Here is a 15,183-nt window from a genome sequence, read left to right as displayed (position 1 = left end):
GATTCTGGTTAAAATAATGTATTGCCCTCTCTTTTCTCTTGCTCCATAGATATTTTGAATATTGGAAAAATGGAATAATAGAGAAGCCAGCAACAAAAAGAGATCTAAAAGGTCTTAATTATTTCTACCTTAGCTATTAAGCACTTTACAGTGTTGTTGAAGTTTGACTCACTTCAGCTTGAAATTATCCAGTCAATGGGTCCATGTAAATTTGTTAGTGCCCCAGGTTTCTAGTTTTGACACCTGTGTGGAAGCTAATTGTTGGGTTTTTTTTAGGGAGAAAAATCATCTTCTTTCATCCAAAGACCCTGTTTTAGGATAAAGAAGGATTATCTTCTTCTGTTTTTTCTCTTGTGCTCTCAAGAGAAAATAAAGCACTCTGTGTGCTGCTCCCCACAAGAAAAGTAATGTTGGAAAGCAGTTGTTTGATAACTGTAATTCATTTTTTTCCCATTCATATTGGTACTGGGTCCGGCTGGGATGAAGTTATGAAGTCAGCTTTCTTCCTAGTAGCCTGTATCGTGCTGTGATTGCATTTGTGGACAGAACAGTGTTCATAACACACCAGTGTTTCGGCTATTGCTGAACAGTGCTTGCACAGTGTCAAGGCTTTCCCTCTCCCTCACCTCCCATCCAAAAGCCAGTAGGCTGGGGGTGGGCAAGAGATGGGGAGGGGACACAGCTGGGACCCAAACTGACCAAAGGGATATTCCATACCATATGACATCATGCTCAGCAATAAAAGGTGGGGGAAAGGGAGAGGAGGGGTAACATTTGTGGTTACGGCGTTTGTCTTCTGAAGCAACCACTACACATACTGAGGCCCTACTTCTCAGTAAGTGGCTGGACATCTGCCTGCCAATGGGAAGTAGTGAATAAATTCCTCTTTTTGCTTCTTTTTCACGTGCACCTTTTTCTTTCCTTATTAAACTGTCTTTATCTCAACCCACTGGTCTTCTCACCTTCCTTCTATCCCTCCATCCCCTGGGAAAGGGCAGTGAGTGAAAGGTAGGGTGGGTGCTTGGTTGCTGGCTGGGGTCAACCAACCACTGTATGTTATCAGCATGGTTAATTTTGGAGACCTGAAGCTTCAAAGGCAGCATGGGAGCGTGTTTTTCTCTAATCTCCTGATATGTTGTGTGGCTATCTCTTCTTGTTTCTTGCTAGTGTGTGATGCAGGGAATGGTAGCATCTGCCGCATAGGGCAGCTATGAAACTTTCTTCACTCATGTCTTCACATTTTCACAGAAGTATCAAACCTTATGAAGCTGGAACAGGGCAGCAACAACAGGTGGTCCCCCAGAGGTCTCTCTGTGGCATGCTGTGGTTGCTTAGATCACTGTCTCATGCTCTGCTCTGAAAGCCCAGCTCCCTGTCATCTCCATGAAAGAGGATCTCTACCGGCTTCTGCAGTTCAGGAGCTTCACTAGAGATCAGGCTTGATTTCCTCTGCGATGGGCTACCCGCACTGGGAGCTGTCAAGAAGAGAAATTCACTGGTGAAGGCTTGAACTTGACATTGAAAAAAAGTAGATGATCAGAATTGCATGTTCTTGCTTTTCCTGGCTTTCTCAGGAAGTTATGAATTTATTGCAACATTCATATATTCATCATATATATTAATTCATAACATTCATATGTTCCTATATATATTCACCCCAAACAAGCCAATTTGATAATCATCACAGTTCACATACTTATACTGCAAGAAGTTTTCTGTGGCTACTTTTGAAAGTTCAGTCAAAACATCAGGTGGGTTAGGTGACATTCAAAGGTTGTATAGATAGAGGAGGGTAACTGCATATAACTTGGTGTTATAATGAATAGGTTTTTTGGCCCAAATATCGATTGGATTGTGGCTTTGGTTAGGAAGTACACAATTGTATGTCCACGAACTGGCATCAGTCACAATGTGTTTTGTGCATATATGCCTTCTGAACGGTAACTAAATGCAGGACAAAAATGATCCAAGCATCCTATATCCAAATAACGTACAGCACTGGTTTAAACTCTCCGCTAACCAGAATGGAGAAGGTGTGTCTAGTAATGGAATAAGCAAACAAGAAATGCAATTATCTGGAATAGTGAAGTTACTGGACTAATACGTTTGCAATCAAACAAATAGCCTGGATGAAAAAAAGCCACTACACCTTATCACAATAAATGAAACTAGAGGTCATCCCATCTTCTTGGCTGTAACATATAATCATTTGTCTTTCACAGGAAAATCAAACAACATTCCCCTTGATACAACAAAAGGGTTGTCTTGATTTGTGGTTTTTCTGTTGTTTTTTTTTTTTTTTTTCCTGATTGCATCTCCTTGCTCTCCCCATCCTACCTATCTCATTTAACTCTTTATATGTGCAAGAAGCTTGTGGAGACTCCTCTATAGGGAAATTAGAGATGTTACTTCACCACGAGTTCAAGAGACTGTATTAGGGGTTCTGTTCTTTCCTCGTGGAAGAAGTCATTCAGATGACTGGTGCCTAAGTTAACCCAAACCTCCTCCCCACACATGCTCACACAGAAGGTATGCAAGATTCTCTCCTTAGTCCTCTGTCACTGAGATTTCTTGGAGATAGGTCTCAAGGCTGCTGTGCTTTGTAACACCAGCATGATTCCTTTACTGGAGATTTTGGAAGAACTTGTTGATCTTTCTGGGCATATATGAGGAACCGTGAAGTAATGTTGGAGAAATATCTGTATACAGATGAATTATCTTGCATTCTTGATTCAAAAGTTGTTTGCCAGCCTAACTTTGAGTGTCACCTAAGCCATAACTTCAGACCTCAGCGAGTCATGTTTAGTAGTAGCACCTCACTTGGATGGATCTGTGTGTTTGCTGATGGAGAGCAATGAGGGGGAGACTTGGCAATAGACTAATAAGCTGATTGATTTAGTTAACTTTGTTGAGAAACAACCCAAGAGCTGAGTATAGAGAGCTTTCTGCCACTTACACGGCCCTACTGCAGGCACAATTAGACTGTAAAAATCATGCCTTTATGGTTGTGGTTTGGTTTATTTGAGGCACTAGGTATGTTTTATCACTAAAAGCTTATCTTTACAAATAAAAGCTGTCCTATTAAGATAAACTAGAGTAACACTACTCAACTGCAGAATTTTTTTCATAGAAAACCGGTCACAGCAATTTCTATGTCAAGGAAGGATCTGACCTCAAATTTCACTCGCTGCTATTGCAGAAAGTCCTATTTCTTTCCTGTGGGAGTCATAAAATAGCTCTAGGAAAATTCCAGTAGTCTGTGGAGCTCCACGTTTTTTCGTGTTTTTGCAGTATTTGTAGCTGCTCACATTTCATTTCATTATGGTGCTCCTTCTTACTCTTGCAGTTTATTGTCATCACCCAACTATTCTTTGTGCTTGACTGGCGCGGTGGTGGAGAGGAGAGTGGTAGTTCTGTGAGAGTTTGCACAGCCTAGCAGAGCAACTTTGAGCTAGCTGTCTGAGATCTGCAGTAGGTAGTGGCAGGACCACTGGCAAAGCCCATTTGGGGATTTCCATGATTGTCTTTGTAGCAGCACCCCAGCTGGCAGTCTGAAGCCAACTTGGATGCGTCTGCAAGACCTGTAGCCATATCTCTGTGGTGTAGAAACTGTCACCTTTTTGTAAATGGATTAATTGCTGCATTCAAAGGAGGATCAACACAAAGAAACTTGGTCATTACAGCTACGAAAAGTAATTGAAAAGCACCCAAGCGATCTGCGACTTTGACTATGACTGCTTCCTGTAAAACCTTCTTTAAGCAGATTAGATTGTAACAATTTGTTTAGGCATAGTAAAGGTTGAAATGCTTGGTTTGACCCAGGTGGTTGGGGAACAATGCTGAAACATCTTAACTACAGGTAAAGTCCTGCTCGGTCAATAGGGTCTCCAGTCAAGCATGCAAGATTTCTTTCATTGTTCTAAGACATGTGGGCACAGGAAAAGTTCTCTAGCAGCTCTGCAAGCTAACAGGGCGGTGAGCACATTGAAGAAAATAGGTATATGCCTAGTCACAGCTTGCAGTGATTTCTCTCAACAAAATGGCAGGGGGGGCTGGGGTGGGGGGAGAGTGGAATCTGCAATTTATTTCAGTCTATGACGGTTTCACTCCTGGAGAAGGCAATGGTGTAAAAGATGCAGGTATGTGAAGGTCAGCCAGTTGCAAGGATTCTGTTACACCAGTGACCTATGTGAGTGTGGATGGGTCATCCAGAACCGATTTTCAAAACTGGGACCTTTATCCTCCTATATGAAGAGGCTGAGGTCTGAGCAGGAATAGCTCTGTGCGAGCTAAAATATTCAGACTGTCTTTACTGTGCAGTTTTGGTGGCAGATGTGCCAGTGAGAGGTGAGTGAAGCTGGAATCTGACTACTGCAGTGGTACAGTTAGGCTATCGAGTTAGTCTGCACTTCTTTTGGGAGTGCTTTGCAGTTTTACTGTCCTTGTATGGACAGGACCAATTGTTATTCAACCCTCCTTTCTTCATGGTCTTGTTAGGCAGCAGCAAGGGTTGAGTTCAAACATAAAGAGGTGACTAATAAAATATCTGAATAAGCCTCACAAAAAATCTCTGGTACCTAGTAAGTTAGTCCTTCATACTTGCAAATGTAAAGGAAGATTTTATTAGAGGGGGAAAAGAAAATACTTAACAAGAGGTATCAAGAGGGGAACATTTGGCGTGCAATTCCAAAAATACAGCTAGTTAAGCCAGGGACAGCTGAGCTGGCTGCTTGCACCCTCCCTAAACCTCCCATGTTAGCAACCGGCTTGTGGCTGGTGCTGAGCAATCATCTTGTCTACCAAAAGCTGACACAAGCTGCACATGATGTTGCCAGGTATTTGCTCTCCTGGCTACCAGAAAGGTACTTGAGCCTAAAGCAGCCATCTCTAGCATGCTGAAGACTGCCAAACCCATTCTCTGGCCTTTCACCCTCTGAGGAAAATCCTAACCCTTTGTTTCTATTTCACAGCTACGTACATCTCTTCTCTCTTCTGAGCTGTAACTTCTGCACTCTGTAGGTAGAAGCATTTGCTTTGAGTTCAGGTCGCAGCTTGTGCCAGTTGCATGTAGAAAGAAGTAGCTGTCTGAGGCTTTCGTATTGCAATGTCTTTTCTCTGCTTTATAGTAGGTCTGCTTTTAAATTTCATTCTGCAGAAATGCCTCACAAATACATTTTAACAGCAGATTTATAGGTGTTTGAGACTCTGTTAGTCCCTCTTATTTTCCTCTTCTTCTCTTCACTAGTTTACAGTGGAGTAGTCTTCCCTGGCTGATTGCCCATCATCTCTGGAGTGGTTTAAGAGGGGTCATCCAGGAGTTTTGCTTCCCCTTGGGATCTCAGCCATCAGACTACAGAGCCTACAAGGGCTTTACTGGCATAATTGCACCCTTAAAGTCCTTTTGTGGAGTTGCAGCCACTGTTGACGTAACGGATCTGAATCACCCCTCTGAGCAGCAGGTTGTGTTGTCTGTGAGAAGGGAAATATGGAGGAGCAATGTCTTTACATGCTTCTTTGGATGTGGTTACATGAATACAGCTTTGTGGTATGGATGTGGGCCAAATGAAATACCACTTTTCCAGGCTTTCTACTTCATCTCTCAGACATACCTTTTTGGGGGAAATGCTGTATGGCTGTGCCAGCTACTCTGAGAAGGGAGCATGGATCTTGCTGTAGTCACTTCAAGGTTGTAAAATGATGTTTTCAGAACCAAGAGTTCATAGAAGACAATTCCAAGAAATGAGACTTATGTCTTTAAGAGCAGGTGCGACTTCTTCTCTTTACTTTCAAGTTTGTCTTGCGTGTAGGCATAGTATTGCTAGGGCTCAAATGTGAAAAAGAGCATGGACGTAGGAGTCTCTTGCAACTGGTTGCTAACACCAACAGTTGCTACAGCCACTTTGTGAGTACCAGAGCATCACTTTGAGCTTTTTGCCATTGACCAACATCTAGCTTCTAAATCCATCTTTTTGGTTGCTGCAAAGGCTTTTTCTTTCCACCATGACATACCAGAAATTGAACTTGTTCCAGACGCATTATGGGAGGCATGCACATGCTATTCAGAGCCTGCAGCTTTTTCTCCCTTTATCTGTTATTATTATCTACTTGGCAGCATAACAATACTCTTGTGTTCCTTGATATATTAATTGTGATACTTTAAGGATGCCTCCCAGGGAGTGCTTGTTTGTGCCTTCAACCCCTGACCTTACACCTGAAAAGTTTTTTTGGATTAGTTCACCACACATAAAGGCTATTTCTGCTTTGTCTCCAGTGGTAAAATATTCCACATACATATTATCTGCATATATCTATAATATATTTGAACTACTGAGCAGTGCACGAAACAAGCTGAAGATGTGTCCTTGGTGAAGAGCTATCATTCTTATTATCTTCTATTATCTTTCTGAACAGCTGATGCTTCTACCTTGTCTTGGGGCAAACAAGCTGGCCCCAGGCAAACAGGGAGTCAGAGAAAGTCCTTGTTGCATAGTTTTCCCTTTTAAAGAACTAAGTCTTTTTTAAGGCTTCTGCCTCATCAACAACCGGTACTAGGCAAAACCGTCTACTGGAGAGCACTGGGTGGAGATGAGGCAGTGACTGGAGCATCACATCCATGTCTAATGTCACTTCCAGTTGCTAGCCTGAGGGGAGCACAAGCACTTTGCTATTACACGAAGCAGAAGTCCTCACTGTTCGCACCTTTGAGGAAAGCCTCCAGAGACTCTCCTGTCGTGTTCGCATGGACTGCAGCAGATGGATCCCTTAGGAACTGCTGGAAGAAATGAAAGCAGATGGATGACCTTTTCTCACAGGAAAGTTAAAGGGAAGATTGAGTCATGGTAGTTTTAAGGTTCTCGAGCATCTTTCTAAGGATAGCAATCAGAGTAAGAAAACAAGACTCAGCTGACTTCTTTTTAAGACAGAGTGTGTCAGCTGGGAACAAAACTTGAGGGCACGTTTGGCTGTGACAGCAGAGCTAGTGCTACTGGTCCTGCGTAGTCTGTTCAGCAGACTCTGAATTCTGCCAACACCCAGGGAAGTGGAAAGGAAGATTCACAATGGCTTCGGTAGGATCCAGCTGCTAGAAATGGATGGGTACAGCAACACTGAAGCCCATGAGAGGCGTCTCCCTGAAGCTGTGCTGAACAGGCAGAATCTGTGTGATTTGCACTCTGGCTGCATCGATGGCTGTACCCCAAGAACTGCGCTGCATTCAGAATGCTCTGACGATGCTTCGTTAAAGATACAGTGAGGATAAAAAAGTGAAGTCATGGTGAATCTTCTTGCTTTACCTGACAAAAATAAAATGCAGGAGCAGCTAGGCACTGCAACACATCCCCCATCCTCCAGCGTGCAAGGCCTCAGTCTCAACGTAACACTTTGCTGGCTTCTTGGGCACTTTGCTGGCTTCTTGAAGCTTCTGGCTCCCCTTTGCTCTGGCTTTCAGTCATTGTGTTTTCTTGCAGTACATACAGGCTAATAGTTCTATAAGCTATTTTGTGATCCCTCCATTGACACTGGCAGGACTTTATGTTCCTGGAAGAGATAGAAAAGGTCCAAGTAACCCCATCACACCAGAAAAGGTCTGGAATTAGTTTGAAAAGAATTATTTAGTAAGCCTGATAGTCATAACTTGTGTCCAAGACTGACTACAAATCATGATGCATGTTTTCAGAAACATACCTAAGAGCAGAACAGAGTGACCAGCTTGTTGCTGAAATGGTTGAAAAGGTTGAAATTTTTCTGAATACCTTTGTCAATTCATTCCATCACTTTATGTAGGGTCTGGCCTTTTCTGATAATCAAATACAAGAGTCATGTACATCCAAGAAACAAGGAAGAATCTACCCCAGATCATTTTATTTAGTGCTCTATGTCTTCTTCCTAAGTTTCACCTAGTCTTCCTGGGCTACATAACTATGAAAACTAGGGGCATGTATGGTTCCACTATTCCTGATGTTTACAGGATCACGTCTCAGATCATGCTAGTCCATGTCATCTCTGTTTGTTTGAGGTAAAAACAGTAGGAGCATATCTCAAACAATGCTAAGTCGCTGAATCCCCTCCAAGCGTTCACATTCAACCAAACCAAGTGTCAACAACAATGAAAAAATTCAGGAGAGAACAATGAAAAAAGTCATGATAGATGACTACAGCAAGGAATAAAGGTTAAAGGAAAGAAAAATTGCAACTTAATTGTTGGAGGCCAGTTGCAGAAATCAAGAAGAGTGAAACAGAGCAAGTAATGGTGCATATGTTTGCTCTGGGACAGGTTATTGAGCAGGGCAAATCTATTGGCCATGAGCTCAGCAGAGCCTCCAGCACTGATCAAGAGCTTCCACAAAGTGCTGAAGGTTTCATGCTGCTGGTCACTGAGTTGGAGGCATTTCTTGAAGTCTTACCTGGAAACCAGGTGTTGCTGCTGAAAGGATCAGACTATCATTTAGGTTTTTAAACAGGCAGACTATTTCAAGGACTTGTTTTTATAGGGACATATACATACACAGAAGACCAGTGCTTGTGTTCAAACTAAAGAAATGAGCATAAACTTATTGTATTTGGCACCTAATAAGAAAATATTCGGCATTTTTGGAGTTGGGGGGTGACCCTTACTGTTTTGTCTGATCGGTTCACATGATCCCAAGAACTCAATATCTTTAGTTCTTATCAATTGTTACATCTTTTCATCTGGAATTTTAAGAAATTCCTTTGGCTTAGGTTTTCATGCATTTATTGCAGTCTCAAACAGCAGAGAGGATTACTGCACATTCCCAGTCCTTTAGGTGGAAAAAAGCCCTTCACAGGTGTTGTTGCAGGACACAGACTGCAAAGAACATGGAAACAAGACTTGTTATTAACTGGCTGAGGTAGGACTCAAAAGCTACATCCTCTGCTTGTGGAAAAGTATAACATTAACATGGCTTCTACCAAATTGTCTGAAACATCAAGAGTGAGAACACTCCCGCATTCAAAAATTGATCTCTCGGGCTTATGTGGCTTTTCTGGAGATTTCTTCTGGTAGAGTGCATGCTCTGCATCTTTTGCCTATTCTTTACTTCACTGCTTCAATTAAGATTTTCATCAGTTCTGTCTACGAAAAGGAGTCTCCCTTTGGTAAGGCAATGCTAAGGGTTGGGTCACTCAGCCGTGTGGAGAAGAGATGAAACACATAAGGAAAGAAATTGTAGTGTACAACTGACTGAACAACAGCAAGGTGTCATGCTTGTTACTGCCCGTGATAGGTTTCTGCTGTGCAACATCTGATTTTTTGCATCATCTAAAAATCAAGACTTTCTTATGGAGCTCATAAATCAATTCTATGTAAAATTTATTTGGTAGTGACATGTAAGGGGGAAGAACGTGAAGCAGCATAACATGGAAGTAGCCAAATTTCTCAACTTTACTGCATAAGTTAGAGAAATATATACAGATATATCACAGTGAGCCTGACAAAACAGCCTCATAGCTCTATTTTTACCTCTGGCAAACAAATAAAATTAAAATCTCAATGCAGTGAGACTGCAGGACATAGTTCAGCTTGTCTGACTTGCACTGAGGTTAAGCAAACTTCTGAGTTCCTGCATCAGCAATTTCACATGATGCAAGCTCCGTGAGAAAAAATTTGGGTCACTAGTTGTGCTGGAGGTAAAAGAGTTATAGAGGTAAAAGGCGGCTATAAAATACAGATTTTGCTAGATACTGCTGGCGTTGTCCCAGCCACTCCCTATCAGCCTAGTGTTTTGGAAATTTGTAGCAAAACTTAAATGCTGTACTTTCGAAAGTATCTGCGTTTCATATCAGTTTCCATCTGACCAGGCTTGCAGTTGGCCATTCACTGGAATGGCACTAAACAAAGGCTTTTGTTTAGCAGCAGGCTGAGTGTACACAGCTGAAGAAGGTGGATTGAACTGGCCTGACTGACCCCTCTTGAAGCTCACGCAATCTTTTCTGCTGACAGGGATGGGAGAGCAAGGGGGAGCTTGGGGTCAGTGAAAAGCAGCTTGGCACCTTAACATCTTCAGGGTCATAGCCAGTTCCTCAGTGCGTGTCTGTCTGTAGCAAAAGTCACCCACAGGTCTCACGCAAATACGAAAACATTGCTTTCAGTGTGACTTTTTGAGTCAAGTGTTGTTCTCAGGGGGTGCTTCTGATGGGAACAGAAATGCTGGGGATAGGACCTTTCGGTTTTGAGCAGAATTGGAAGAGGTGAAAGCTGCTCACCTCATGACATCCTTTTCTCAAAATGTCATTCTTTTTTTTTCAAAAGGTAGAAACTCTGCATGGATTTCCACCAGAATTGTCAGGGAAGAAACTACTCTTGTCCCTCAATAAAGCAAAGCTTAAATTCAACTTAAAGAAAGCAAACCTCTGTTCCCATAATTCTGTCCATCTTAAGGAGAGTACTCAAAAATATTGATGGCATGACATGTGCTCATAAATGTTGTTTTTTGCACCAAAATGCCCCTTCAGGCTTGCCTGCATCCATAGTGCTACTGCAAAAAAAGCTGCTAAGTGTTTTCACATGCCAGGTGGTGTATCTAGAAAACTGAGAGAGATGTCAGAGCATGGGGTCAGGTTCTAGAGGGTGTTAAAGACACTCAGCTCATATCAGCCAGGATCTGAATTCACAAAGAGCCTTAGGGTCTTATGCCCAGTTCCTCAGCTTGTTTAGAGTGATGGTCCAGCTGCTTCCCAAGGTTTCCTAGGTCCTGGTGCTGCTGAATTGCTGAAGTCTGCTTTTTTGCCTGGACCCCAATGCTGCTCTCAAGCTGAACACCCTTCTGCTAGCTGATCTGCAGAAATTCTTCCTCTACCTCAGGACTTCTCCAAATGCACTGAAAAGGCACCCAGAAGAGACTTCTGTGGGTTGTTATATGTGCTTGTGCCTTCACTGGGCTAGCTATCCAGTGGTAAGGGTGTTTGTCAGTGACAGACATTATTTTTGAAGTCCCCTGTTTTTTTGGACAGAAGACCCAAGTCTGTGGGTGACTTGACGTGAGAGTCAGAGTAGCTGCTGGTGAAGCAGACAATGAACATGCCTAAATAAGCCAGTTAACCTCCACATTTCATGTTGTTCATGTCTTCCACACCCAGATTTGGGCAGAAGGATTTGAATTCCTCTGCATCTGTTGATGCATGACCAAGCAAAGACAGCCAGGACACACCCAGAGCTATTCTTTGGCCTCAGCATATGAAACCATCTTCACAGAGAAGACTGTGGACATGGCTGAAATTTGAGACCCAGCAGATACTGGGGCACTGTGGGGAGAGATGTTTAATCGTTTGGTAAACTGGCTTATTTTTACATGCTTCATGTCTTCTAAGCACAACTCAAATTGCATAAAACTACAACTTCATAGGACATATCAAGAAAATATAAATGGATTTCCAGGAGGAAGAGAAGGAGGGACTTTCATATGACTAAAAATGGCACAGTTCAGACTATTTCTCATTCTAGATAGTACCTGGTATTCGGGAACCAAGGCTGTCACAGGTTAGGTAAGGCACACTCCCATTACCACCTTTGTGAGCAGAGCTTTCTGGTTTTGTCAAGTTGGGTCAGGATGTTGTCTTTAGGTCCATAAACACAAGCAGGCAAATCACAGCAATGAAAAGGAAGACTTATCCTGTCGCTGGGGTTTTGGATGGAGTGAGGAAGAGACCCAAGACTTGTTACAAGACGTCCAAGTGGAGACCACAGTTGTGACTCTAAGCAGGAGACACTCAGCACACACAGAGGACAGGCTGTGCTGTAAGAAGGTAAGTAGGGGTTGGAGGTGGAGTGCTGACATATTGCCTGCTTAGTTTTCTGCAAAATCTCCCAGGATTTGCAGCACAACTCTGATGTAGCTGAGCTGCATCCATGCCTTGTTGAAAGGCACAGTGCAGTTTTTCCTGCCAGCTTCCTACTGCTTCTCTGACCCCATGGTAAGCCCATTCAAGCAGGTAGGAGGAATAAACATACATTTCCTAAATCTTTGTTAGTTTTGGATTGGTCTGTCTCTGACCTGCTCTTTGTGGGGTCAAGTCACACACCACTCTAAGGGTCAGGAAAGCATGGATGAAAGCAAAGGCAGAAAAAGAAGAGCAGGACCAAGACTATGCTGTTCAGCAACACCTACCTGTTAGGCTGGCTTAACTGCAATGTGATTTCGGGTCCCAGAGGACTGGGGTCCCATCAGAAGCTTCTCTTCTCTATGAAGTTGCAGCCTCCTGTCTTTGGCTTTTATCCTTGAAAGTGCCTCAGCAGAGGTTGGTTCACAAGGACTGTCCAAGACAAGATCAGTGACTGTTTGTGCGACCCCACAATCCCTTCAGTCGCTGGCAAGGTTTGTAATGAAAGGCATTGTATTTAACTAAACCAAAGACAGCTGTAATAACACAACTCATATTGGAGCACAAGAACCCTACTGCACGTCTGAACTTGCAGAAAACTCTAAGCCACAATCCAAGAAATACCTGTACTGGGAGTAACAGATTGATGAGTAGGCTGCTTGTGTGTAGGTATGTGTACATATGCATATGTTAATGTGTGAATCACAGGAGAAAATCCCTGTAGAAAAATATTGTTTCACTCAATGTAACTGGAAGTTCAACATAGATAGTCCCCAGCATTGTGCTTTGTTGGTCAGGGACAAGAGGCACACTATTGGCCTCGATGCAGCAAGAAAGGTGATGTCAGTAAGCCTTTGCCGACCTTTAGACTTTAGGTTCTGAGATCTTATCTCAGTGGAAATACCTGGTGCTAAATCAATTCACAGTTCTTTTAAAAAAGTAGGTGAAAGTTGGTGGAAGACATAAAGAAGAGAGGAAGTTGGGTTTGGGGTGATAGGTTGTATTTTTACAGCTTTCAAATAAAATGCCATCCATTTCGTTCTCTCGCACCTCTTGGGTCTTTTCTTAGGGAACCTCCTGGATGACTGCCTTTTACCGTGCAATGAAGGACCTGTGCATGACTGCATTTGGCTGCAAGGAGAACTAACAGCAGTAAGTGCAGTGCAGAGCTGATGGACAGGTCTACCTGCAGATCTGGATGACTTCTGTTGCCTGAGTCGTGCATCTTGATACGCTGCTTATGGTTGTACCTCATTTTACAGAGCTTGCATCCCTCAGGCCAGTGCTGAGGTCCTGGGAAGAGAGCAGAGATTTTTCCTTTGTAACTGTCTCCTGCTTTGAGTTGCAAGTTTCTACTGGGTGGTTCTGCTTAGAATAGGAGGTTTCAGTTGACGTCCTCCATAGGTCCATTCCAAACCAACATTTATGTGCTTCTACAGCTTCCAATTTTCTTTTGCGTCTTTCTGGGATTACATTGAGCCTGTGGGTCTCTGTCATGGCTGCCCCATAGCACAAATGTTCCCGCACTGCTCAGTGCAGTAGGATTAGTTTCACTTGAGCCATCTCTGGGCAAGCCTGACACCCTACCAAACAGTGCTCTCAGGGTGTACAAAAAGGGCTGCTCCTCTCCTACCACCTCCTATGCTGTGGTGTCGTCGGCCTCACAGCGGGCACATTGCTGTTGAGTGAAGTGTTTGTAGGAATCAAAATCTGCTTTGAGAAGCCCATTTTCATGATAAGTAAGCTAGTCTCTTCCAAGACCGTAACTAGGACTATGTCTAACACCCCAACTGAAGAAACAGCAGCCCAGTGATACGGTTCCGTTGGCAGATGTCTGCTCAGATTGTTATGGATAAGTAGCTGGTATCTCTGTCCTTCCACCTGTGTGATCTCATCAGGACAAAGGTTATGTCAGGTCACTGCAGACTGTGAGGGATAGTAGCCACAGTGTGTGGCTGTCTGCTGTAACCTGATCACTAAATGCAGAAAGCACGACAGGAAATTTCTTGTACTTTGCCACCCCATCATAAGCTCCTTGTGGCTCTCTTTATTTTTCCCTCCCTACAAATCTGCGCGTTTTTCTGCCATTGGATCCACCATTCCTCCCTAACCCCTTTTCAAAGAGTTTCTGTGTTACAGCTCTCTAGTTTCTCCTGCTGTTAGGCTTTGGCTAGAAAAGCTTCCATGACCTAGGCTGGGGCCCTGATCCTGTCTGTGCCACAAAATATCACTGATGTCAGAATGTCACTGTCATTGATTGATCTGTCCAAAGTATGAATTTTTTAGCTTATGAAATATCTTACACCACCTAGTTCTAGATACAACAAGGAGTGGAGGCTGCGACAAATAGCATTGCCAGTCAGAAGGTTTTATTACAAAGAGCAGTAAAACATGAGATGTCAATCTGAAGAAAAACTTTCTTCCTAAATAGAGGCAAAAACTGCTTAAAAGTTGTCTTCCTGTGACTAGAATTCTGACATCTGTAAGCAATTCAGTTCAATCACTGAAAAAGGTGAGCATCAAAGTCATTTCTTCAGAATCTTCCTTCAGGATAAAATGGAAACACGAAAATAAATAAAATCTACAGAAGCAGCAGCAGATTATTCTCCTAATCTTGGGTTTCTTAACAAGAGTCTGTGGCCAAGAACACATGTTTCAGGAGTTTAGCTCCCACTGGAATGTATGGCATAAGTTTCCAAAAAGATGGATGATCAAGGTTAACAACTGCACAGTATCTCCCTTGTCAGGAAAAGCACTTTATCAGGAGTTTCTGACCCACACTGACCCCAAGTTCTTTAGAAGTGTGGGCCAGAATGGGTCATTCTGATCTACTGCAATTTGGGATTTGATTATTCTTCATTCTTATACATGTTTTTCATTGCCTTCCCAGAAACAACCAAGTCTTTTATCTTCTTCTTCCTCTATAAATGCTTTTCTGATATCTTCTGAATCATTACCTCTTCTGGCACGTATCTGATTTCAGTTGGAAGGTGGGGAGCAGGGTGTGTTGTATTCTGCAAGGGCATATTCATCTGGAAAGAAGAAACGAAGACAACATTTGCATGAGAGTGAGAAATCATTCTGACCCCAGTCCATGTGCACCTGTGGTTAACACATAATGAACCAGAAAACATTTGATAGATTTTGTGGTAGTCTTCTAGTTGTCAAAGCACCCGGTTGCAGGGGTGCACAGTCAGAGCCCAAGGCACTCCTCTGTCTGTGTTTGTCAGGACACATCATTGCTGTCACCACGCAAGACGTGGATCAGGTGGCAGAACGTGCACTCCAGGGTCAATTCTCTACATAGTCTGCTAATCTGCTAGGATGCAGTTCCCATAGGTTGTGCCA

The 15,183-nt window shown here is 43.0% G+C and overlaps 1 protein-coding gene across 1 annotated transcript in view; it reads right to left on the bottom strand.

The window, feature by feature from the left end:
- Positions 1-14,196: 14,196 nt before the first annotated feature.
- LOC128911965 (ovostatin-like) overlaps positions 14,197-15,183 on the bottom strand; it is a 34,267-nt gene continuing 33,280 nt past the window's right edge. The window contains exon 35 of the mRNA XM_054207614.1: positions 14,197-14,867. Within this exon, the coding sequence (XP_054063589.1) occupies positions 14,815-14,867 (53 nt within the window). The 3' untranslated portion in view covers positions 14,197-14,814. The remainder of the gene's footprint in view (positions 14,868-15,183) is intronic.

Source organism: Rissa tridactyla, chromosome 1 (genome assembly GCF_028500815.1).
Source record: "Rissa tridactyla isolate bRisTri1 chromosome 1, bRisTri1.patW.cur.20221130, whole genome shotgun sequence".
NCBI lineage: Eukaryota > Metazoa > Chordata > Aves > Charadriiformes > Laridae > Rissa > Rissa tridactyla.
This window is presented reverse-complemented; position numbering and strand designations above follow the sequence as displayed.